Source organism: Medicago sativa, chromosome 4 (assembly GCF_051527215.1).
Source record: "Medicago sativa cultivar Bolivia chromosome 4, Bolivia_mono, whole genome shotgun sequence".
Taxonomy (NCBI): domain Eukaryota; kingdom Viridiplantae; phylum Streptophyta; class Magnoliopsida; order Fabales; family Fabaceae; genus Medicago; species Medicago sativa.
Window position 1 is genome coordinate 37549402 of NC_140752.1, and position 25794 is coordinate 37575195.

The 25794-nt window shown below is 34.0% G+C and overlaps 4 protein-coding genes across 7 annotated transcripts; 2 read left to right on the forward strand and 2 right to left on the reverse strand.

Annotated features, from left to right (window-relative positions):
• Positions 1-1017: 1017 nt before the first annotated feature.
• LOC146929184 (pyruvate kinase 1, cytosolic-like) lies at positions 1018-22973 on the forward strand. 4 transcript variants are annotated; one of them, XM_085701231.1, is made up of 15 exons: positions 1041-1191; positions 1292-1425; positions 13148-13314; positions 18712-18865; positions 19104-19184; positions 19270-19341; positions 19439-19528; positions 19922-20066; positions 20298-20386; positions 20560-20655; positions 20801-20868; positions 20935-20994; positions 22058-22239; positions 22384-22409; positions 22547-22973. In XM_085701231.1, exons 7-9 carry the CDS (start codon positions 19463-19465, stop codon positions 20324-20326), a joined length of 240 nt encoding a protein of 79 aa, XP_085557357.1. In that variant the 5' UTR covers positions 1041-1191; positions 1292-1425; positions 13148-13314; positions 18712-18865; positions 19104-19184; positions 19270-19341; positions 19439-19462; the 3' UTR covers positions 20327-20386; positions 20560-20655; positions 20801-20868; positions 20935-20994; positions 22058-22239; positions 22384-22409; positions 22547-22973. The 4 variants fall into 4 exon arrangements, with proteins under 4 accessions (XP_085557356.1, XP_085557357.1, XP_085557355.1 ...); XM_085701229.1 differs by having other exon boundaries at positions 22058-22409; XM_085701232.1 differs by lacking the exon at positions 13148-13314.
• LOC146929185 (uncharacterized) lies at positions 6863-7279 on the reverse strand. Its single transcript, XM_085707237.1, has one exon. It carries the CDS (start codon positions 7277-7279, stop codon positions 6863-6865), a length of 417 nt encoding a protein of 138 aa, XP_085563363.1.
• Positions 8467-11489, forward strand: LOC146929186 (putative disease resistance RPP13-like protein 1). Its single transcript, XM_085701228.1, has one exon. The coding sequence runs from the start codon at positions 9230-9232 to the stop codon at positions 11360-11362; it is 2133 nt and encodes a 710-aa protein (XP_085557354.1). The 5' UTR covers positions 8467-9229; the 3' UTR covers positions 11363-11489.
• LOC146929187 (putative disease resistance protein At3g14460) lies at positions 13252-25794 on the reverse strand. Its single transcript, XM_085701227.1, has 2 exons — positions 24868-25794; positions 13252-17210 (listed from the first exon to the last, which is right to left on the reverse strand). Exons 1-2 carry the CDS (start codon positions 25707-25709, stop codon positions 13847-13849), a joined length of 4206 nt encoding a protein of 1401 aa, XP_085557353.1. The 5' UTR covers positions 25710-25794; the 3' UTR covers positions 13252-13846.

A 25794-nucleotide genomic window follows, 5' to 3' on the forward strand; every position in this document is an offset into this window, starting at 1 on the left:
AAAAGCCATTTTTCCCATTTCAGGAAGCTTCAGCGTTTTATTTCTTTCCTTCTTTCTATGGGTCTCCCCCCCTTCGCTTCATTTCTTTCTTTTCTTTCTATATAATATAAAAACCATTTAAAAATCAATTATATTATTTTATTTATTCTAATTATAGAATTTTTGTTTTTTAGTGTGCCATGTGGCGTGAAATAACTGGTCCACGTGGCACACCATTAGTTTTAACATTTTTTTTAACTGAAAGTTGACATAAGGACCAATAACAAAATTTTTACAAACTGCAGGGACTGAAGCCAAACAAAAAAAAGTGCAGGGACCAAAGTCAAAAAATGGTAAAAGTGCAGGGATCAATATCATATTTAAACCAAAAAAAAAAAGCCACAATACTCCTTGTATGTATCGAAATTTCAAAATAGTCATTGATTGTGCACTTTGCTAGTCAAATTGTCACTGACGTTAAAATAGTCCATCGATGTTGACAATAATTTTTTCTTTATATGGTTTGATGCGAAAATAAGTAAATATTTTTAGGGATTGATATTATACTAAGCAAGTATATTTAGGACTGATATGACAATATTGACGAAATAGTTTAACGCTAGAGACTATTTTGACTAACAAAGTTCACAATCAAGAACTATTTTACAATTTCGATACATTCAAGGACCATTCTGAGTACTCCTTATACATTTAAGGACAAAAAAATTATTAGCCCTTAACTTTTTATGCTCTATGGAGGAATAATTAATGAATTTGAAGTGTAACATAAAGTAGCTACAGATTTGCTATAGGCTAAGTCTCACATTAAATCAAACAATATTTCTTCTCTTTTTGTTATTATCCTTTTCCATCATGAAAAGTTATAAAACTGTTAAAATAAGAATAACTTATTATGATTGGTAATTTTTTTGTGTGACCTCTTTACTAAGTGCGCTGAAGGGACAAACACAACACCTATATGTACTTAACAGTCACTTAATTGTTATTTTAATCATAAGATTTTTTTACTAACTCCACAAGAGCTAAAATCTATATAATGTATGTATGAAGAATGTATTATAAATTTTAAATTGATAAAAACATACAATATTCATTATTTGTAAAGGGGAGAAAATATGGTTGAAATTACGAAGTTAGTTAATGTTATGCTTATATTTCTTACCCTATTTGTTGTTGCATTGAGTAATGACAGTAAGCTGTTTTCTAGCCTTTTCAAATTTCTCTCGTTACTTACTACATAATGTTTTATGTAAATTAATTTATACCATTTTATTCTATTTTTTCATTACAGCGGAGTATACTGACTGCTTACAACATTCTGATTGTCAAGCATATGCGTGTGAATTACCTTTCAAACCAGATTGTATTCTGCTGGAATATGCTCCCCAATTCTTTCGTCTTGCTTGTAGCTGTGTTTGAGCGACCGTAAGTTTTCACTAAAAAATTCCACGACCTATAATTTTGTTATAGGTTTCGCTAGAAGACACCCTTTATGAAGGTGTTTTTTAGCAAGTTATCCTATAGGCATTTGCTAAAAGACACCAACTAACTTTTATGAAGGTGTTTGTCAAAAAAACTTTTATGAAGATGTCTTTTAGCAAGTTATAACTAAAAAGTTGATAATCACACCTTGAAGTGTGGATTGCTAAAAGACACCTTCATGGGTGTCTTCTAGCAAAACCCTTTTGTTATTATGTTGGGAACAATTAATTATATTTTTTTCTATCTATTTTTCCAGACGTTATAGTTATGGATTTTGTACTCATCTTTCTAAGATGATGGAAGATGATGGTAATAAAATGAAATAAGAAATAAAATAATATTATTTAGATCCTTGTCTAGATATTATTTCCCTATTTGCAATTGGTAAAATTTTAGTAGAATCAAAAACTAAGATATGAACAACATTCTAAATATTGAACTAGAAGTATCGGATGGAGACTAAACAATTTGTGGAAATTCTAAATATTGAACTAGAAGTATGGGATGGAGACGGCCCGTTTGATGGTCAGGATAGGATAAAAGCATGATAGGATAGAGAGTTGGATAAAGATAGGATATAATATGGACATGATAAACATTAATTCAATCATGTGTTTGATGCGCACATGATAACAAACAGAATGTCATTATAATTAAATGAAAAATTTGCTCTCAAAATTAATTAAATATTGTAAAAATGGTATGTTATTAATTATAATAGAAAATACATGCTATCATTATTTTAAAAATGACAATATTTTAAAAATGACAGAATATCAAGATAATAAATAAGGAATGATATTCTAGTCCCATCAGGATAATTTCTAACTCAGCCTATACTCAAGATATAAATTACAAAGGAAAGTCATGATAGGATTGGGAAATGGTTTATTTTATCCTATCTCTTTGGTGCATCAAACATGAGATTTAACCAGGATATGATTAATGTATCATATCATGCCTCCCTATCCTGACCATCAAACGGAACAATTTGTGGAAATTTAATAAAGAGATATTTATATTATTGAAATTGCATAATATCAACAACGAGAGAGTAGTGCAATATTTAACGGTGTTTTGCATAATTTTTTTAATAGAAATGTTACCTTAATGTTTACATTTTGATTATAATCATTAATTTTCATATTGAGGCATAAAAATTTGTTTTGACATATATAATAACCAGAGGAAATCTGTACGAATAAAATTTAATATTTTAATTAATAAAGTTAATTGAATTTAAAAATAGTGCTTTTTTGTGTGTAATTCCAATTGACATGAGTTCCTTCTAAGAGATCAGAGTGGACTTGCTTTAGCATTTCAGCTGTCAAAGAACAAAACGATTGCACAGTCCTTTCAACCATTCACACGGTTGAAATTGAGGCTTAACTCACTCTTACCTTTTAATTTTTTATTTTTTAGAAGTATTTAAACATTGCTTCCTTCCATAAGATGAATGTAATATAACTATTTATAGATTCATTAAACATACAGTAGAGTCCGTCCACTTCGATCTTGTGTATGTAAATATGATGATGATAAATTTCAACAATCTTCACCTCACAAATTGGTTTTGTGGACTTATGTACGATCCAACCACGATTCTTAAGATGATATCAGAGTCTTCTCCAAAAACCATTGGGTCACTTGCTATCAGGTTTCCACTATCGGGTCAACCACCATTTATATCCACACACGATTTTTAAGATGGTATCAGAGTGAATCTCTTTCTTAACTACGTCTGAATTTTGTTAAGTTGTAAATTACTTTCTCCTTCATTTTTTTTGCTAATGGCCTGGCTACTTTTCAACGTGGGGATAGAATTTTTTCGTAAAGGCAAAAATCATTGATATCAAACATTTGGAAAAAGTTTTTATATGAGTCGAGACTTTACAAAGAAATGGAGGAGAAAATAATTTCTGTTCTAAATAAAACAAAATAGTAATGATATTTGTACAATCATAATCATATTGTGACAACTTTTGAAACAACCTTCTTCTTCTTTCTTCTTATTGGTCAACAACAATAGAGAGAGAGAGAGAGAGAGGGAGGAGGAATAAGAACACAACAAGTATGAAATAGAGTTGTCTAAAAAGGTTGTATAAATACCATTATCTAACCAAAAGTTGTTTTCAAAAAATCTTGAGAATTTAAGTTGGTGGAAATTGTTAGGGGAAACAAATGGATTAGGGTTTATGTGTTTGTAACTTTGAGAATTAAGAAAACAGTTATGAGAAAGAGAGAATGAGGGATTAAGAGACTAAGAGAAAGATGAATTGTAAAATTGCATTAGCTTTATTCATTGAGGAATCAATATACACACACACATACAAAGGTGTTCCTCTAATATTTGCACACCGAGTAACAAACAAAGGTGTAACAAACTGGCTAGAAATTAGGAAAAATAGTTAATTACTTAAGAAACAAGTAACTAACCCTAACTAAATAAACATGATTAAGGTTTGAATTACAAGCTAACATTCCTCCTTAATTCAAACTTTCAAAGCAAACTACTCCCAATTCTCTTCTAAGCTTCAGAAACTGGGCCCTTTTGACAAGTTTAGTGAATATATCAGCCACTTGATTCAATGTTGAGCAGTATTCAACTTTGATCTTGCACTTGTTCACTTGATCCCTCAAGTAGTGGAATCTAGTCTCAATGTGTTTGCTTTTAATTACCATGTGCAATAGGATTTTTAGCTAGATTTATAGCAGACTTGTTGTCTATTAGAAGCTTAATAGGGGGCTTAAGCTTGATCATCAATTCTTCTAACACATTCTGCAACCAGTTGGCTTGACAGGATGCAAATGAGCCTGCAACATATTCAGCTTCACATCTTGAGAGAGCAACAATTGACTGCTTCTTAGATGACCAGGAAATAGGTGCTCCTTGTAGCATGAATCCAAAACATGTAATGCTCCTCCTATCTATTTTATCCCCACGCCAATCTGCATCTAAGTAGCCTATCATGCTAAGCTGCTCAGTTTCTTGTGCCTCAGGGAATATAATTCCATACTACAATGTACCATTTTTGTATCTTAGAATCTTCTTAGCTGCTAAGAATTGAGTTTTGTGAGGGTTACTCATGAATCTGCTAACAATTCCAACTGAGTAGCTTATGTCTGGTCTGCTTTGACATAAGTGTCTGAATGAACCAATGAAATCAATACTTTCGTCTTCTTCTTTCCCTTTGATTATGAAGCCAGAGGGTTGAGTGACATACACAGTTTCTTCTAGTGTACCATTCATGAAAGCAGACTTTGCATCGAAGTGATATAGAGGCCAGGCATTGCTAGTTGCTACTGCTATAACCAGTCTGATTGTTTCATGTCTTACAACTGGTGAGAACACTTCAGTATAATCAAAACCTTCCTTCTGTAGAAAACCTCTAGCTCCTAATCCAGCTTTGTGCTTCACAGCTTTCCCTTCAGGATTCAATTTCAACATGAAAACTCATTTGACATCTATAGCTTTCTGACCATCAGGAAGTTGAATCAGTTCCCATGTCTGATTCTTCTCAATAGAATTCAACTCATCTATCATAGATTCCTTCCATTTTTATCACATAATGCAACTTTGTAACCTAATGGGTCAATGTCTGCAAGCATTGCAAAATGCACTAACTCACCATCAGAACCTATCTCATCATCACCAGTTACTTGAGAATCCTGCAATCTCTTTCGGATTTGTTTGTTTCTCTGTGGTCTGGCTATAGTGGTTGGCTCCTCATCTGATGCCTCTTCAATAATAGCTTCTTTATTTATGACAAGCTCATCAGGATCTTTGTTATCTTCAATGATAACTTGCTTCTCAGACACACTACATTCATTTGAATTCCAATCCCAGTATTCTTCCTCTAACACTTTCACATCTCTACTATTTGCATCTTCTTAGAGTGTGGATCAAGCAATCTATATGCTCCAGGGTTATGATATATATCCAACCAAAATCATAACTTACACTTTTGTCCTCTAGCTTCTTTCTTTTAGAATATAGAACATGTTTATAGCAAATTGAACCAAAAACTTTCAAGTGACTAATTGAAGGTTTCCTTCCTGACCAAATCTCTTCAGGCACCTTATCCTTCATCTTCTTAGTAGGACATCTATTTAGAATATAGTTTGCAGTGTTTACTGCTTCACCCCAAAATTCATGAGGTAGCTTATTCTCGTTCAACATACTTATGGCCATATCAAGCAGACTTCTATTCCTCCTTTCAGCAAGACCATTGTGTTGATGAGTGTGAGAAGCTGTAACTTCATGGATTATACCCTAATTTGTGTAGTAAGATTCAAAATCTCTAGAGGTATATTCACCACCTCCATCTATTCTAAGATTCTTAAGCTTCATACCACTTTGTTTCTCAGATAGCACCTTGAACTTCTGAAATACTTCCAAAGCATCACTCTTGAGCTTTATCAAGTATAACCATAACATCCTTGAGTATTCATCCACAAATGTGATGAAATATCTATTTCCACTATAAGTAGGAACTTCTATAGGTCCACATATATCAGAATGCACTACATTCAGTACATGCTTTACACTCATCTTCAATTCAGACTTGAAAGATGATCTAGAATGCTTCCCTACTAAACATATGCTACATGATTTTCCAGAGATCTTCACATTTAACTCCCCAATCACCATATTCTTAGTTTTCAGTAAACATAAGCTTCTATAGTTCAAGTGTCCATACCTTTTGTGCCAAAGTTCAGATTCATCATCTTTCACTGAAGCTTTATAGCACATTTTCTCCTTAATCACTATGTTGGTTTTGAAAGTTCTATTCTTTGTAAGATCTGACTGCAGTATAAGCTTCTTCATTTGATTGTACAGCTTCAATGTATCATTCTCCATTGTTACTAAATAACCTATCTCTATGAGTTGACGTACACTCATGAGATTACACTTAATTCTAGGAACATAGAGCACCTTCTCTATCACTGCATTCTTTCCATCTTTGCCTTGTATGGTTACATTCCCCATACCTTGTTCTTTCATACTTCTGCTATCAGCCAATCTCGCACTTGTTTTCTTGCTATCATCAAATTCACTTAGTCATTCCTTCTTACCAGTCATATGATTTAAGCATCTAGTATCAAGATATCAAGTATCTGATATTGCTTCTGATTATTTATCACTTGTAGTAGCCATTAACATGACTGTATCATCATCAAAATGTGAATCTTCTTGAGAAACATTTGCTTCTTGCTTTTTGTTCTTTCCCTTTCTATCTTTGTTGAACCAGCATTCAGAAGCATAATTTCCATACTTATCACAATTAAAGCATTGTACATTCTTCTTGTCAAATTTCTTCCCTTGATTCTTTGAATATTCACCTCCACTCTTTGAAAATTCAGGCTTGTCACCAAGCTTCTAATGATTCTTTCCCGCTCTCTTCTTCCAAAATTCTTTCTTGGATTCTTCTAGCTTGAATCTTGCAAGAAGTGCTTGTTCTTCATCTTTCTCCTCTTTCCTACCAGTAATTTTCATCTCATAAGCTTCTAATGCTCCTTGAAGTTCTTCAATCTTTACTTCGTTCAAATCCTTGGTTTCTTCAATGGTTATCACCAAGTGATCAAATTGAAATGGAAGGGTTCTCAGGATTTTCTCCATAACTGCTTTATCAGAAAGAGTCTCACCACATATTTTCATCTGGTTTGTGATTGCTAGGATATATGAGAAATAATCTTCCATCTTTTCTTCTTTCTTCAATTGAAGCAATTCATATTGTCTTCTCAATGACTGTAGCCTAATCTTCTTTACTTCGTCATCTCCACAAGAGTATCCCATGCTTCCTTGAAACTATCTGATTCAACAATCTTCTCAAACACCTTGTTGTCCATTCACTGATGAATGTAAAAGAGAGCCTTGCAATCTTTCTTCTTAGCTTCTTTATGTACGTTTCTTCGAACATCAATGGGGTTTTCTGAAAGTGCTTCAATTCCATTGCTAACAATCTCGAGAACATCTTGAAATCTAAAGATGACTCTCATCTGTTTCACCCACCTGTCCCAATTCTTCTTTCCATCAAGGATTGGTAAGTGCGCAACAATATTCCCATTGGAATTCATGATTGTTCTTCTTCTTGGATCAAAGTAATGTATGGCTTTGGATACCAATTGTTAGGGGAAACAAATGGATTAGGGTTTATGTGTTTATAACTTGAGAATGAAGAAAACAGTTATGGGACAGAGAGAATGAGGGATTAAGAGATTAAGGGAAAGATGAATTATGAAATTGCATTAGCTTTATTCATTGAGGAATCAAATTATATATATATATATATATATATATATATATATATATATAGACACACACAAAGGTGTTCCTCTAATACTTGCACACCAAGTAACAAACAAAGGTGTAACAAACTAGCTAGAAAATAGGAAAAACAATTAATTACTTAAGAAACAAGTAACTAACCCTAACTAAACAAACATGATTAAGGTTTGAATTACAAGCCGACAGAAACCTGCCCTTTTTTCTGAATTGCTTTTTTCCCATTCCATCCATTATTCCTATTCATAGCCTCATAGGAGATATCACTCCTTTAAAATTTTATTACCTTTACCTGGCATTATTCCAAAAAGTTTCTTCATTAATGCTAAGTTGCCCTGAGCTAAATTAAAGATAGAGCACAGATGGCACAAATTCATGTTTGTTATTTTTTTCCCGGTTGTGTTCTTCAAAGTTATGTTGGAAGTTTGGAAAAAATTTCCCTAACAATTGAAGCAAAATGGCTGGTCCAGAAAAAATTATAAGATGATCAGGTTATATCTAATCAGTTTCCTTGACGCTTAGACATAGGAGGAGTGACCTAAATCCCTAATAACTAGATTTAACTTTTTCTATTGCATAGATGAACTAGTCAACTAATTGAAAGCAAGCAATTTCCTGGTTTGGGAAGATCGCTCCCAAATCTAGTTGTCAAATGGAAAATCATGTTGACTTTCCAACTTATGGATCAAATAATTGAGATGTTGGCAGGTAGTAGCGATTGTTGGAATGGGAGGGGTAGGAAAGACTACTCTTGCTCAAATTTTGTACAATGATGAACGGGTGACGAACCATTTTCAATCTAGATCATGGGCCTCGGTGTCAGAGACTTCAAATGTGAATGAAATAACCAGAAATTTTTTTGAGTCTTTCACTTTGTTGTATTCTAATATTTCAGACTTGAATATACTCCAAATCAAACTTAAGGATAGACTGGCCGGACAAAGGTTTCTACTTGTTCTTGATGGGTTTTGGAATGAGAACTTTCTTGACTGGGATATCTTCCAAAGACCCTTTCTATCAGGAAACTATGGTAGTAGAATCATTGTCACAACGCGTAGTCAAAGTGTTGCAACATTGATCGGTGCTGATATAAATCATCCCCTCTCACATTTATCTCATGAAGATACTTGAAAGTTATTCGCTAGTCATGCATTCAAATCAGTGAACCCGACTGAGCATCCAATCTTGGCTCAAATTGGCCAAAAAATAGTAAAAAAGTGCAATGGTCTCCCTCTAGCTGCAAAAGCTCTAGGAAGTCTCCTACGTACAAAAGATGTTGGGGAGTGGGAAAGTATATGTTATAGTAGGATATGGGAGTTACCAACTGATAAGTGTAGCATTCTTCCTGCCTTAAGACTGAGCTACAGTCATCTACCTTCTCATTTAAAGCGATGTTTTACTTATTGTTCCATATTTCCTAAAGGATATGAAATAAAAAAGTGGAACTTGATCTATTTATGGATGGCTGAAGGTATCCTACCACAACAAAGAACGGATAAGAGAATGGAAGATGTAGGAGAAGAATGCTTTGAAGAATTACTATCTAGATCGTTCTTTTATCAATCAACCTACCATGCATCACATTATATGATGCATGACCTTATCCATGATGTAGCACAATTTGTTGCAGGCGAATTCTGTTACAACTTAGATGATAACAATCCAAGAAAAATCACGACTAGTGTTCGCCATTTATCTTATTTACAAGGCATATATGATGATCCAGAAAAGTTTGAGATCTTCTCTGAATTTAAACAGCTTAGAACCTTCATACCGTTCAAATTCTCATACTTTGTTTACTCCTCTTCAATTACTAGCATGGTTTCAATTTTGTTACCAAAATTGAAACGGTTGCGCGTGCTCTCTTTGTCTCATTATCCAATTACAAACTTGTCAGATTCAATTGGAATTTTGATGCATATGCGGTATTTGGATCTTTCTTTCACGGGAATTGAGTGTTTGCCTGATTCTGTTAGCACTTTGTATAACTTGGAGACATTGTTGTTATCCGGTTGTCGTTGTCTCACTATATTACCACAAAACATGTCCAACCTCATCAACTTGCGCCAACTTGATATTAGTGGAAGCACCGTTACATCAATGCCTCCAAAATTTGGTAAATTAAAGTCTCTTCAAGTTTTGACCAATTTTACAGTAGGCAATGCAAGGGGATCGAAAATTAGTGAGCTAGGGAAGCTTTCAAAACTCCACGGAGCACTTTCGATTGGGAGCCTACAAAATGTAATTGATGCAATAGAAGCTTCTAATGCGCAGTTGAAGAGTAAGAAATATCTTCATGAACTAGAATTCAAGTGGTCAACTACAGTTCATGATGAAGAGAGTGAAACTAATGTACTCGACATGCTTGAGCCACATGAAAATGTGAAGAGACTTCTAATCCAGAATTTTGGCGGCAAAAAATTGCCAAATTGGTTAGGGAACTCTCCATTTTCTAGTATGGTGTCTCTACAACTAACTAGTTGTGAAAATTGCAAGTCACTGCCATCACTTGGACAATTGTCCTGCCTCGAAGAACTTTGTATATCAAAGATGAAAAGTTTACAAAAGGTTGGTCTTGAATTCTATGGGAATGCAATTGAGCCATTCAAATCATTGAAAATTATGAAATTTGAGGACATGCCCAGTTGGGAAGAATGGTCAACCCATAGATTTGAAGAGAATGTGGAGTTCCCTTCACTCCTAGAGCTTTACATAGAGAGATGTCCAAAATTCACCAAAAAGCTACCTCACCACCTTCCTTCCTTAGATAAATTAGTGATCACTGGATGCCAAGCTCTAACAAGTCCAATGCCATGGGTTCCAAGACTGAGAGAATTAGCGCTGACCGGTTGTGATACATTAGTATCATTATCTGAGAAAATGATGCAGGGAAATAAATGTCTACAAATCATTGCCATAAACAACTGCTCATCTCTTGTCACAATCGCTATGAACGGTCTACCAAGTACGCTAAAGTCACTTGAAATCTATGAGTGCAGAAATTTACAATTATTTCATCCCCAGAGTTTGATGCTGGAATCTCACTACTATTTTTCCCTTGAAAAATTACACTTAAGATGTTGTGATTCTCTGGTCTCATTTCCGCTATCCCTTTTCCACAAACTTGAAGATTTACATGTACAAAATTGTAACAATCTCAATTTTATTTCTTGTGCTCCAAACAGTACTCTCCCATATTTTCGGAAGTTAAAATTGAAACAGTGCTCCAAACTGTCTCACTTTCCTGAAGGAGGGTTGCATGCTCCAAAACTTGAGTCACTTTCTATCATCAAATGCGTTGATTTCTCATCTGAGAGTGCATGGTGTCTTCAGACAATGACATCTCTAACTTCTCTTCACATCAGTGGACTTCCTAGTCTCACTTCACTAGAGAATACAGGAGTTCAGTTCCTAACATCTCTCAAAACTCTGAAGATTAAAGCTTGTGCTAACCTTGGATCTCTTCCTTTAGACACACTAGTTAACTCCCTTTCTCATCTTACTATCAGAGCATGTCCATTGTTAAAACTGCTATGTAAAAAGGACACGGGAATACTGGAGTATGGTCTCTCGCATACCCTTCAGAATCATTGAAGACTAGATCAGATGCATTAGTTGGATATCTTAGGTATCTTGTCAATGTTTCAATGTATATTCAAGATATATTTGTATTGTAATAACTTCAAAGTTTAGTAATTTATTGAAAGCAATTCTTCTTGCATATCATTGCCATGCCATTCTTTCATGGCTGCTATTTAACAGCACTTCAACTAAATGATTTTAGCAAATTAAAGAGAGTATAATAGAGAAAAGTCGAACAAATTATTAAAGAATTAAAACGAGTTTTGTTTACATTCATACTGTCACACAAACATCCCCTATTTTTAAAATTCGAAAAATCTTTTGAATCAAAAGATTACAGAAAAAACACAAGGAGATGTGAAACGGAAAACTCCAATTCATAAGTTCAAGTATAGAATTGTTTCTGCAAACACAACGTTATATAAACCTGGAATGTCTCATAATTCTAAATATAAAACAAGATTGCTGAAAATATAACTAAAATTGAAACGAGTTTTCTTGTATAACTTTACCATTATCGAAGATGAAATCAAAACTACAAAAAGTCAAAGAAGTAAAAGAGAAGCAATCTAAAAGATAATAGAGCAGCAAGTCTAAGAGAAGCTTAAGGATAATACTATATTTAAGCAAGTCTTTTCCATATCCATAAATCAAAGGCATTATAGTATTGTGGACTTGATGGTTGCACTAATATCCAAAACAACAGCCTGATAGTGAGAGGAGAAGGTAGAATTCACATTGATAAAAAAGCGATCAACAATAGAAGGCTAAATATCAGCATGTTCTAGTAGATCGCGCAACAACAGCAGCAATATTGTTATAATCAAAACACATTCATTAGTCATTACTCAATTTACATAAAAACCATATGAAATTACTAACAGAGAACAATGACATTTCAATCAATACTATCAAATGTTGTCTCGAGAGGCATAGATTGAAGACTTGAAAAACTGAAGTAACAAAATTAGATGTGATAATGGTTTGTTACAATGTTCTCTAACATAACAATGTAGAAATGATAGTGAAAGTTACACAGCGGTAGATCCGTAGAAATAAATCAATTAAGCATACAAATAAACTGCACAAAAATGAGGTGTATAAAAAGTGAATTAATACTAACTCAAATGCATTACTAATAAAAACAGAAAAAACCAAAAATTAACCATTTTAAGCTATGCTAGCAATGTGTGCAATGACCACAAACACTATAGAAGCTTCTAACTTTAAACACTATAGCAGCACCCTTAAATTGCCACTAATACTATTTATGATATGCGACAAATGAATCAGACTGACGCTTCTTGGTCAAAATACGTCTACCCTCTATATATAGATGATATGCTAATTCTTGTAATGCATACATCAAAATTGGTTAATTAAATGCAGAATGACCATAGCATATATATAATTCTAAACTTGCTATTGTGATGCATGTCAAAATAGATCAAACTGAAATTTAAATGAATGACCATAGAATAAACCTAATTCTAAAGCTGATAAACACTGGCTGAAATGTAGAATGCTGAAGAGAAAATGAAATGTATTTGAAATGACTTATTGCTTAGAAATCTAGTACACGCGGCCTAAATTTCATGTGACCTATTGTTCAGTTAAGGAGGAATATTTTTTTTTAAGCAGCAAAGGAAGAAAACGTTGTTTACCATTATTTACAATCTACATGAAAACAAAATAGGCGAACAAAAGAAAATAAATCAATACCTCTATAAATAGAAACTAAACAGATGCAAATGAAATGAAGAAAATGCACAAACTTAACCTTTCCAATACTCGCAGGAATTGAGAAATCTAGCTTTTTAAGATCGATTTACAGTCACACAATGATCATCATTTCTTTCTCTCTACCAAAATGAAGACCACAAAACAAAACAAAAATCAGATTTTGAAGGAAGCTTAAGCAGAAGCCCGTTCATTTTGTACTTAGAGATTCTAACTAACAACAGGTTAGAACCAAATTGCACTTGTACGAATTATTTTTCTACTTTATACTTCAAGCTTTGCAGCGCAAAGTGGTATTGTTTATTAAAAAAAGCACCTCCCATTTACAATTTATCAACTTCACAGCTAGCCACAAAATGAATTTATGTAACAAAACAATTTTATAGTTTACAATAATGTGGTCCTTTTCAATCATAATGAACATGGAACATTATGCATGACACACTAATAAATCTCAGAATGTAATATGCAGAAATGTTAGATACATGGTCACAGATTGTCATATAGTAAGTGACAAATCTACTCATTGTCCTCTTCTATGCTATGTAAATGCACAAAAATATTAGAAGTAATGAGTGAAACAGATATTAGTTTACGGAGTTATCTAGAGAAAGTGAAGTCTAAAGGAATGAATTATCAGTTCATTTTGGAAATTACAATGCAATACAGTTTTCAAAAGACCCTAGTAACAATTTTTTATCTAATCGCAGCATTTTAATCAACCAATCCAAATGCCTAGCTTAGAAAGAATTCAACTCAAGAGAGTACTTGGTCATCGATTTGTATGTGCGGGATACAAGCTACCTTGTGCCACTCCTTTCCTACTTTGGGTTTAAGTCTTGGAGTCAACATTGGACACTCCTGGATACTTAAATGATCTAAGGAGAAAGGAAACCCTTGTTCCGGCAAAGACCGTAGTATGTCACAACAATTAATTTCAAGTGTATGAAGTGCATTCAGGTGTTGAAATCCATTGTAGTCAAGCTTCCTCAGAGACTTCAATGTGCTGATGCGCAGAGAAATGATATTTCTAGGAAGTATTTTCTCATCTGGAAATGACTCCATGCCTATGCATCCACCTTCGATCTCAAAATGAGTGAGAGATTCAAGATTTTCCAACCCCCAATTCTTTTGTGGAGTAAGTATGTCACAATAGGAAATGGAAAGTAGAGTTAAACTTGAAGGCAGGCCCCCAAATGGGAAAGATTCAATTAGTGGACATCTATGTAAATATAATGACTTTAGAGATGTGAGAGAGTTCATGAAATTGGGCAATTTGGTAAGATTTTTGCTATTGTAAAGGAACATGGATTCTAGATTTGGTGTATGTAGTCCTTCATCCGGGAAAGACCTCAATCCCGTGCAATCTCTAATTTCTATAGACTCAAGTGATGCAAGATCACCACTAAATTCCCCTCTAAATTCAAATGATGAAAGATTGGAACAATTCCATATACAAAGGATTTTGAGTTTAGGGAGAAAATTTAAGTTCAAGGTAGTGAGTGAATCACAACTATTCCCTATGAATAAATGTTGGAGAAAAGCAAGCTTCTTTCTTGATTCTAAAGATGGAATAAGTTCCAATTGTCTACAGTTTCGGATGTAAAGTGTTTCTAAAGAAGCTGAGTAAGGGAAGGATCTAAGAGAAGAACAATTGATCAGATATAATTCTCGAAGAACGGGTAATCCACCTAGCAAATCACTTGGAAGGAACTCTAATAATTCACATCCTTCAATTTTTAGGCTTTGCAGATTGGACGGCAATAACCTCAATTGTGATACAGTTGTAACTTTTAGTATTTCAAAAGACGATCGTTCATCATCAATATCTTGTGATGGACGGTCATTGACTGTTGTCGTTGTTGATGTATCAGCTTGAGTGGTCATTGGAATTTTATCTTTAGCCAATGAAGAGGACTGTGGATCTATTTGTTGTTGGATGCTAGAATTATCATTGGTTCCAACTTGTAGACTGCGTATGCTAGAGGAAACTAGTTGTCGTGGTTTTGGGATTCTTATTGAATCGAATGATGCAGGGTTAGGAGGTAGTCTGCTTCGTGGGAATTCAGTTTCCATCCTTTCTTCGTGAGCAATTTCTTCTATCTCACCTAAAGAAGAGCCAATTGTATACTTATTGCTAGGAAAACCAGAATAGGATTGTGGGGTGATTTCCTGTACTTCTTCAGAAATTACAACATGTCGGCGCAATGATGCTTGTGAATGAGTATTAACAACATCTCTCATCAGTGTTTCATTACTGTCATGTACAAACACTTCACATGTATTTGAAACCGTTGGAAGTGGAGCAACAAGGTTATGGCATCCAGATATCTCCAACTTCTGTAAAGAAGGAAGTTGTTTTGGTAAACTTCTCTCTAGCTTGGGACACCTTATTATATAAAGCTCAATGAGATAAGGGAATTCAAGACCTTCTAATATGTTCCATTCTTTCCATTCCATCATATCCCAAAATTGCAGAGTCTCTAAAGATTGAAATGGCTTATGTGAAGCAGTCACAGTTCCATAAAACTCATGGCCTATGGATCTAACTTCGGTAAACCCCTCAATAAAGAGATCTTTAAGAAGTGGCAGCTGCCCAAGTGCTGGCAATGACTCGCAATTTTTACAATGTCGGAGATCTACTAATTGTAATGCCCAATAAGATGGATCCCCCAACCAACTTGGGAATTTTTCACTTCCATAAGACTCAATTGTTAGTCTTTTTAAGCCTTTGTGTGGTTCTAGATATTCAAGTACTTCTATTGCATGACCGTTGGAATCTTCACCATTTCCCCATTGAAGCATAAGATCATCAAGTCTCTTTTTCTCTTTGAGTTTGACATTTGAAGCATCTATAGCTAAATCCACATTTTCGAGCTTTGAAATGGTCAATGTTTTGAGATTGGAAAGAGTTGCTAAACCTCCGAGTCTTGTTTCTTTTTTAGATACAATGAAATCAGTCAATGTCCGAAGACTTGTCATTTTGTTCATTTCCAAAGGCATCTCTTGCACACCACTATCTCTGACATCAAGGCAACGCAAGTTTATCAAATTGCATATTCTTGGAGGAAAACTAGTGAGAGAACTGCAGTTTGTCAACATAAGTGTCTGCAAATTACAGAGATCACAAATGGAATCTGGAAGGGTCTCCAATGCAGTGTGAGAAAGGTCAAGGTAACAAAGATGACTTAATCTTCCAATGGAATTAGGTAAGTAAGTAATGTCATAGTGTGACAAAGAAAGGGTCCGGAAGAAATGTGGATTCAACTGATACTTTATACTTTCCTCCAATGCAAATGGGTCGATATGGCTAGGAGCCCGCTCAAGAGGCAAACATACCGGCAAAATAGTTCTTAACAGTTTTCTTTTTGTATCGACAAATGATTCTGGAAAATCCTGTGTGCTTCTGAAATATGACAAATGGTGCTTGTATGATTCTCCAAACACATATGTTGCCAAATCATGAACCAGATTATGCATTGTAAAACTTAAACCAGAACCAAAGGGTTGCAAAAATGACCTCATTATTAGATAACCAAAATACTCATCACCAATGTCTTCCATGCTTTTGTGATTGGATTTAGAGCTTGAGTTTTGAAGAAAGCCTTGTGCCATCCACAAGAGGATCACCTCTTTCTGCTTAAACTCATAACCCTTTGGAAACAATGATAAATAAGCAAAGCAACGTTTAAGCTCTGCAGGGAGATCAAGGTAACAAAGTACAAGAAAAGCGGGAACAGGTAGATTCAAATCACCTTCATCAATTAATTTGCTCCTCAATACATCAACCCATTCACTGAGATGTACCTTATCTTGTAAGAGGCTCCCAATCATTTTTGCAGCCAAGGGAAGGTTTCCCAATCTGTTGACTATTTCCTTTCCAACTGCTACTAGCTCTGGATGCTTGTTAAGATCCATCTGTCCAAAAGCATGCACCAAAAATATTGACCATGAATTCTCTGATGACAGCAGACCTAGATGGAAGGTATGATTAGCGTGTGGCACATGCAGTGAATCATCAGGATTTGAGGTGAATATTATGGCACTCCCTTCTGTTGCTGCTTCAGACAAAGAATCAACGAGCATGTTCCAATTCTCGGATTCATCATCATGTTCAATCCTAATGTTACAAATGAAAGGAATAAGAAGATCAAGATTCATTTCGCAAGATAAATAAGCTTGAGAACTTGACAGAGATAAAAACTCCTTAGAATTTCATATTGATTGATTAAAAGATAACATATGACATGAGTACATGAGATGCTATATATACATAGATACTGTAAAGAATTAAAAAAACTAACTACCTACCTACTAACAACTTATTAAATCACTTGTGAAAGCTTATGAAAATAACTTATGACATGTCCATAAGCTGTTTCAACTTATTTTCATAAGCCATTATGAAAAATTCTTATAATTAATGATCTTGTAATCCAAACTCTTATACAATTGAGAATAGCCAAATCCACTGTAGATTGAAGAAAATACACTAACAAAGACACCACAATTAAAGTTGAATAAAATATTCAACTCAAAGTTTTTCATAGGGGGTGTCCCACAAAAAACCCTATTGCAGCCTATGAATTGTAGGCCTTCAATTTTGCCTGATTCCTCTTTTTCTATAATTTTTTAATGGTCCCACAAAAATTAATAGGCTAAACTCGTGAGGTTAGCTTCAAAGGTTTCAAAGGTTTATGTACATGATCAAATCATTTTTTACTTCTTATCCAAAACTTTCTATGCATTCTATTCAAATAGTCTTAAATTTTTTTTTTGAGAGATATTCAAATAGTCTTAAATGTTAACCAACAAATAAGTGATATTCATATTTATTAATATGCAAATTAACTCTAAACAGGACTAAGTCTTTAAACTACTACAAAATACACATTTAACATCAAGGGGGTTTTAGTTTTCACATCAGCAGGGGAAATATCTGAAGGGAAAGATACACAGTGTGAGTTTTAACATCAGTTGGCATAAGCAAATGAAGGGAATTCCTAGTAGCATATACCATTTACATCAGTGCATAATTGAGATGAAGGGAAAAACACGCGGTGGCATTTTCGTAATTTGAGTAAATTTGGTATTTTACATCAGTGGAGAAAAACACATGAGGGGAAAACCAATTTATCACTATTTTCCTTTGGCCTCTCCTCCTAAAACACAATTCTCATATTTTTTTTTCTCTCTCACCTCTCTCACTGGCCGTCGAACAAGAACCTGACCTCAGATCCATCGCCATTTTCACAGATCCCTTTTTATATGTTCACTCTTACGGCACAATTTTCATCTCTTAGGGTGGTTCTCGCGGCCATATACGGTGCCTCTCCTTTTTCGATTTTACCTTCATTGTTTGGTTAGGTTTCTCAACTTCACTTCCAATTTCTAGATCTGTTTTTTCTCTCTTGCTCTTGTTTCAATTGCAATTCATCGATTTCAGTATTTTCGTGTTCTGAATTTGGCAACTGAAAACCTAATTTAGGGTGTTTGTGTTTTGTTTTTAACAATTTTGATGGTTTTGCTGAACTCGATTATTCATATATAGATATGTGATAGTTGATGGAGTTGTAGTTAATCAATTTATTCATTTTCTCATAGTGTTTGTGTTTTCACAGATCTGGACCGTTTTCAGAGATTTGTTGTAGTCTTTCGCTGAACTGTCATCATATCCGTTTTCCTGCTTTCACGAACAAACATCGTCGTCGTTCCTGCCATTAACAGACGTAAAACCTCGCTTGGAAATTTGGTGACGTGAAGCTTTACCAATCTGTAAGCTTTATCAGATTTTATCAGATTTTAAGATAGTTGGAGTTTGATATTATTTATTATTAACCCCAAAACTTCTAGACACAGCGAACACATGTGTCGTAAAATGTTTATAATTCACACATCGAATGAAAAATGGAACTTACCTCCTTGTCTTTCTCCGTAAGGGTAGGTAAATCAATGTGAATTTGAGAGGCATGCAAAGTGAACAATAACCCGGTCAATGTAATTATCTTTTCAGGTTATAAGCACCTGGGGAGTTAAAAACAAAATTGATTTTCTGTCATTGTCATATACTAGGCATGCTAAAGATGTCCGCGAGGTAACAGATTGTTTACTTGAATTGGTTACCTTATACTCAATTTATATCAAGTATTAAGAGGCCTTCATATGTTATTTCAATGCAGGCTCAGGACTTCCTTTCAAAGTTAGGCGATCTTAGCCAGACACAAATTTTTGCGAAGATTGAAAATGTTGAGGTGAGTTACATATCTTCATTTTGGTTTAAGTTATATTCTTATTGGCTAGGCTTCGTCAATTGTATATAAATACATTTACATCTGTTTTATTTCTTAGGGATTGACCCATTTTGATGAGATTATGCAAGAAGCTGATGGTATTATCCTTTCTCGTGGAAATTTGGGCATTGATCTTCCACCAGAGAAGGTTAGTTTTCTTGATGAAATTCTTTTTGTAGTTTGTCGTGCTTGTTGTCTTGCATTCTCATAACAATAAATAAGTTTATTTTGGTCTAACTAGTACTCCACATTTAAAAAATACATTCCAGACATCTATGGTGGGGGTCTAGAGGTATAGACCAAAAGCTCCCAAATAAAAGAAGAGATTTTTCTCTATCTATGCTGCATACTTATAAATTTTAATGGAATAGATTGTTTAATTGAGTCAAATCAGCTAAAAAATTGCTACCTATGAATTTGCCCTTCATGATAACTATATTCTAGAGACTGTCTCCTCCAATTGGTGGATGCTGAAAAGTTATAAGACCTACTGTTGCATTGATGTTAATATAACTTATCAAACTTCCATTTGTGTTTGTAGGTTTTTCTATTTCAAAAATCTGCCCTTCACAAGTGTAATATGGCTGGGAAACCTGCCGTGCTTACACGTGGTGTGGACAGCATGACTCATAACTTAAGACCAACTCGTGCTGAAGCCACTGATGTTGCCAATGCTGTTTTAGATGGTAAGTTGCTGGTTATCTGATGCAGCTTTTTTGGTTGGTGAATACTAGGCAATCTGGTTGATATTTGGCTTGCCTATTAATTGATATGACCTTCTCGAAGTGACGAAAACGGGCTATTTGTGCTTCTTGGCATTTTTTTTGTTGCTTCTTTTTCCAATGCGTGTGTACTGTGTTTTTGTCAGAACCACTCAATGGATGGATATGTTTGTCTAACTGTTAATAAATAAACAGGAAGTGATGCAATTCTTCTGGGTGCCTAGACTTTACGTGGATTGTACCCTGTTGAGACTATTTCTACCGTTGGTAGAATTTGTTCAGAGGTAAGTTCATTAGCTCATTAATTTTGTTTAACATGTTGAATTTGTATTGATTTCTTTATTGTGATTTTATGGTTTCTGATCACGTACTTTCTTTTTTATGTTGCTCTATGGGCTCTGTTGCGTGAATGAATTTGTTTACTAATATTTCTGCCTTCCATTTCATGTCCTTGTAGGCTGAGAAAGTTTTCAATCAAGACCTTTATTTTAAGAGGACAGTCAAATATGTTGGAGAACCCATGACCCACTTGGAACCTATTGCATCCTCTGCGGTACTTTCATCTGAACGTTTCCTTACTTTTTATAGTCTCGCTAGTGCTTTTGTCTTATGTCAGTAGATAACTTCAAATGAGTCAATCCAACCTGTCTATATATCTTTGAAAGTGGGCTTCTTACGTGCAAATCTTTACTTGTTAGGTACGAGCTGCTATTAAGGTGAAGGCTTCTATTATAATTTGCTTCACTTCATCTAGAAGGGCTGCATGGTAATATCCCTGACTGTTGTTTATATCCTTAATAATTCCATCTAATGAATTAAACTTGTGACACAGGCAAGTCAATCGCTTATTGTAAGAGGTCTCTTTCCCATGCTTGCTGATCCTCGTCATCCTGTAAGTTTCTTTTTCCACAATTCACAGTCGTAGTTCTTTCCTCAGTTATTCGCTAGTGTTCTGTTGAGATTGTTCTTTGGAGGTTTTAATCTCTGAAAAATCTTCATTCCTTCTCATTTTTGTGTAATTCACTTTCTTTTGGATTCTTTACATATAAGGACGGATGGAGTAGTAATTAACTCCTCTGTCAACATAATAAAGATTTTTAAGGACCCTCTCTCTGAATATTTGTTGGTTGGGCCATTCATTGATACTTCAACGGTGATAGTAAATGTTCATAAAATTTGCTTAATGGTTTTCACCAACGCAGATGGTTTGACATAATGTCTACACCATATTAATATGAGCAGATGACAGATGACAGATTGAAAATGAAAATGTGTTCACCATTGAATAAATAGTTATAGTTTTTTTTTTAGAAAAATAAGTAGTTATAATTTATCTAATACTATGTTATTTGGTTGAATCATAGACATAATATAAAACATTAACGATTAAAAATTAACGATTAAAATATCTAATACTATCCCTGGAACTCTTGGTGGAACTGGAACTGGAAATGGAATTGGAGCTGGATTCTTACCACCACATCCATAGATTACAACAAACTTGAAGCTGCTAAGGGAGTGATTCTAGCTTGGTTAAAAAAGTGTGTGTTATTAACTAGTTCTTAGTATTTCTTAATGCTAAGTACTTAGTAGTAACTAGAAGTAGTATGGTAGTAGAGCTTGTTTAATTAAGTTTGATTTTCCTTTTGGTTATATTTGTGTGTTAATTAGGTTTATTTTCTTCTCATGAATCATGGATGGGTGTTATATTGTGACTTTCTTTGTATTTGGCTGTTGATCTGACCTTCAACCTTACTAGGAATATTTTATTATATTATATATTAATTAATATTATTATTACATTATGGTGTCTCAGCTAAACATTTTCAAGTCAATATGCATACTCAAAGAGAACTAGCATCTTAGGCCATGCTATCTTATTAAGATTCAGTAAGAGTTTTGAACATATACCGTTCATTAAAATATACTCATTTCTTGAGTGTTTATGTTTGCAGGCAATTAAGGCACGGGAAAGCATATTTCGAGAAGGTTTTGTGATACAAGATAGACTAGTTTGAGCAAATACAGAAGATTCCTCAGAGCTGCCAACTTGATTAATTAAAAAGATCATATACCCCAATTATTCAACTCTTATGTGACTAACATTCCACATTTCTACCATTTGAAATTTACACAGGTATTTTTTTTTAAACAAAGGTATTGTTCTTGATGTACCATTACTTTGCTGCATCTGAAATCTACAATTCAATCCGTTTGTTCATTGCTGCATATGTTTGGATGACTGGATTTGGAAACTTCTCACATTATTATATACGTAAAGATTTTAGCATGGCAAGATTTGCTCAGGTATACCAATTCCCAGAACTATTGCATTGCTATTCACATTTGGTTTGTACCGACTGTAACATCTTCCGTCTTTTCCTGGGTGCACACATGAAAGCACAGCAGATCATGCTTACAGGAATATTTCTTTGAACTTGCAGGTTATACTGATCCTGATCCATCTAAATCACATTTTACCCGCTTGCATGAATTGCATTTTCGCTCAGGGCTTGATTGATACATATGGATAATTGGAATGATATATGCTTATTATCATCCAACTGTGAGTTTCTCATTTTATATATTTGAACAAGCCAAGACAAATCTAACATTCACCTCCATCCTCTCTGTTATTGAGTGATGATTTTGAAGTGGCAGACTATGGCCTGGTTGGGATGATCTTCTAGCTTATAGGAGTTTTTCAATTTTGAAGTGATAATTGTATGTCTTTGTAGTTGTGCGAGTTATAAATTAAATTTTGATGATCTTCTAGCTTATAGGAGTTTTTCAATTTTGAAGTGATAATTGTATGTCTTTGTAGTTGTGCGAGTTATAAATTAAATTTTGTATCTGTTAGCTTTTTAGCTTCCTTTTTGGCATTAAAATATCATTTTTTTTTTCATATTTCTAATATAAATAAAAGAAAAGAACATGGTCTCAAGCTGATTTTGTAAGCAGTATTAATAAAGCATAATTTTTTTTTAAAAAAAGTGTAGATTTCACATCGGTGGGATAGAAGACTGATGATAAATATAATTATTTTACTTCAGTTTCTATCATAAAACTGATGTGAAAACCCTGTTCTTAAATTTTAAAAACAACGTATCACATCAATGGGAAAAAAGCCTGATGTGGAAATATTGCTATTACATCAGTCCGTACCTGATGTGAAATGACATGCACATTCCACATCATATCAATTTACATCAGTTGCCACCTGATGTGAAAAGTAGTTTCCAACTGATGTGAAAACTGATTTCTGTAGTAGTGAACAAATCATTTAATTTACGAGATGTCACCAGTAGAAAAAGAATTAGAGAAAAAAAGAATTCAATAAATATTAGTGTAAAATTTAGTTCATTCGTCGACAATAGCATTGATTAAATGCATTTTATATAACATTTCAACACAACTAAATTTTTATCATGGACATTTGAAACAAAATCATTAAGATGAACTGAGGAAAATCACAGTTTTTAGATTCTATAACTCAAATCGATAGTAGTCTCATATAATAGAAGGCTTAAGATATTCAAATTAAAAACAAAAAACAAAAATGTCCTTATATAACTAACTGAACTAAGCGTCTGGTCGATTCAATTTTGATTTTTCAAGAACAATACATAAACGAAGAGGGAAAAATAAAACATAGAGCACTAAAACAATTTAACATACTTATCCTAGGTTCCCTCCACAAGGGATACATCTATTTGACACAATGCATGTACCATATCAATTTAACAGAGAACATCAGTTGGTGCTCTAATTCAAATCTAACACAACCAAAAAACAAATTACTTAATTTTGGAAAACGAAGAAGAAATATGGGACACAAGATTTTGCAAAAAGATAATATAAATAAAGTAAAAAATATAAGAAATGCAGAACTGTCTATAGAAAGAAAAATGAAAAAAAAAAATAATTGAATACCTATTTTGGTGCGATTCTTCCACAAATTTTGTTAAGTAGAAGTAGAGAATGCCTACTTTGTTTGGTTCGATACCCGATCAAAATTTAATTATACTGATTAATAACTAATAATCTTAAGGACTAGCAAAGTTTCATTCTCTTCTATTTTTTAATGGGATGGTGTTTGCGGTCGAAGTGGTTTTACCGGACACAGGGGTTGCAAAAGCCTAAAATGTTGGGATAGCGTGGACTTTGCAAGAAAAAGCCAAAAAAATGTAGTTTTTTTCCCCCAATGACTTTTAGTAATTTCATATTATACAGTTCCTTTGTAATTTAGTTGTCTGTCTTGTGAGTTTTCTTTCGTATACATAAATGACTTTTAAGAAAATATTTCCTGTGTTATTTCAAATGAATTGGTGCAAGAATTCATCCAAGAAAATTGTAACTTTCATAGTTGTAGTTTGCAATCATGTGTCATGGGGACTGGTGGTGTGTAGTGTGTGTGCATTATTGTTCAGCCTATCGATAAACCGATCAATTTTTTCTTCACATTAGTGAAACTTCGCCTTCAAACAATAGTTCTTATTCAATTCACTACAAGTAGTCGCATAACACATTATAAAACTTGAAATTAATTTCATAACTCGAAATAGAACAAGAATAATATAAGGAATGTCATAAATGTAATTGTTATCCTAAAAGAATTGGTGCAAGAACTTATCCAAAAAATTTATAACTTTCATAGTTTTAGTTTTTGTTCATGTGTCATGGTGGCACTGTGTAGTTTGTGGTTGACGGTGATTCCACCCGTGCGTCGCACGGGCAGCACACTAGTTAAGGACAAATTGAGTACCTGATATCATCCAACACAAGTAGAAATTTCTTCCGTTGAAAGCTTTCCTTTAACTTCATAGTTAACTCATGTAAATCATTTCCAGGTACAAACTCCTCAGTAACAGCCTCAAGAATTTTCTTAGCAATAAAGCTAACTTTGACTTTGTAAGGAACAGTGACCCAAGCTCTAAGTTCAAAACACTCCCTCACCTTGTGATTGAAGTAAATTACATCAGTAAAGCCAGTCTTACCAGCTCCACTTTTGCCCTCTATGTTAATCACTTTGACATTCCGTTCACTAGTTGTTGATAACAAGATATCAAACAAATATTTTTCTTCTTGTTCTCTTCCATAGAAATAATCTTTCGGATAATTTCCATAGAAATAGTTATCCAAAACAACAGAACATGAAACCAATCCATGCAATGATTCCGTCCATGTAGCGCGTCGAGTTAAGCCAAGATTATCCTTCATTTTAGAAAGATCTATTAACCTATCCATGATGTCAAGTATTTGAGCTTTTAAGTCCTTGCTTGGCTTGTTTGATTTTGTGATTAATACTCCAAAAAAATTTGTGTTAGTCGCTTTGGTGGTAACATGCTGCTGCCACTGGCATAGAAGCTCCTCTAAACTGTAAACAGAAAACTGTAAAGCGTTAAGCCAGTCCTTGATAGAATGGGCTTGGGCTTTTGATGTGAACTGTTTCTCTTCAGCGTCATCTACAAGAGTATCTAGCATCTGAAGTGTAGAGATGAGTTTGCGTTGATATTTGGGTTGTTTCATGGTGAAAGGTTTGGAAGTGAGGAGGAGAAAGATGTTTAACTGATCATGAAGGAAAGCAGAAAGTAAGGCTCTCCCCATTATTCAAATTTCAAATTTCAAACTTCAAAATTGCAAAGCTTCTTTGTTTTGTTCAAAGATGAGAAAATAGATGGAATTGATACAC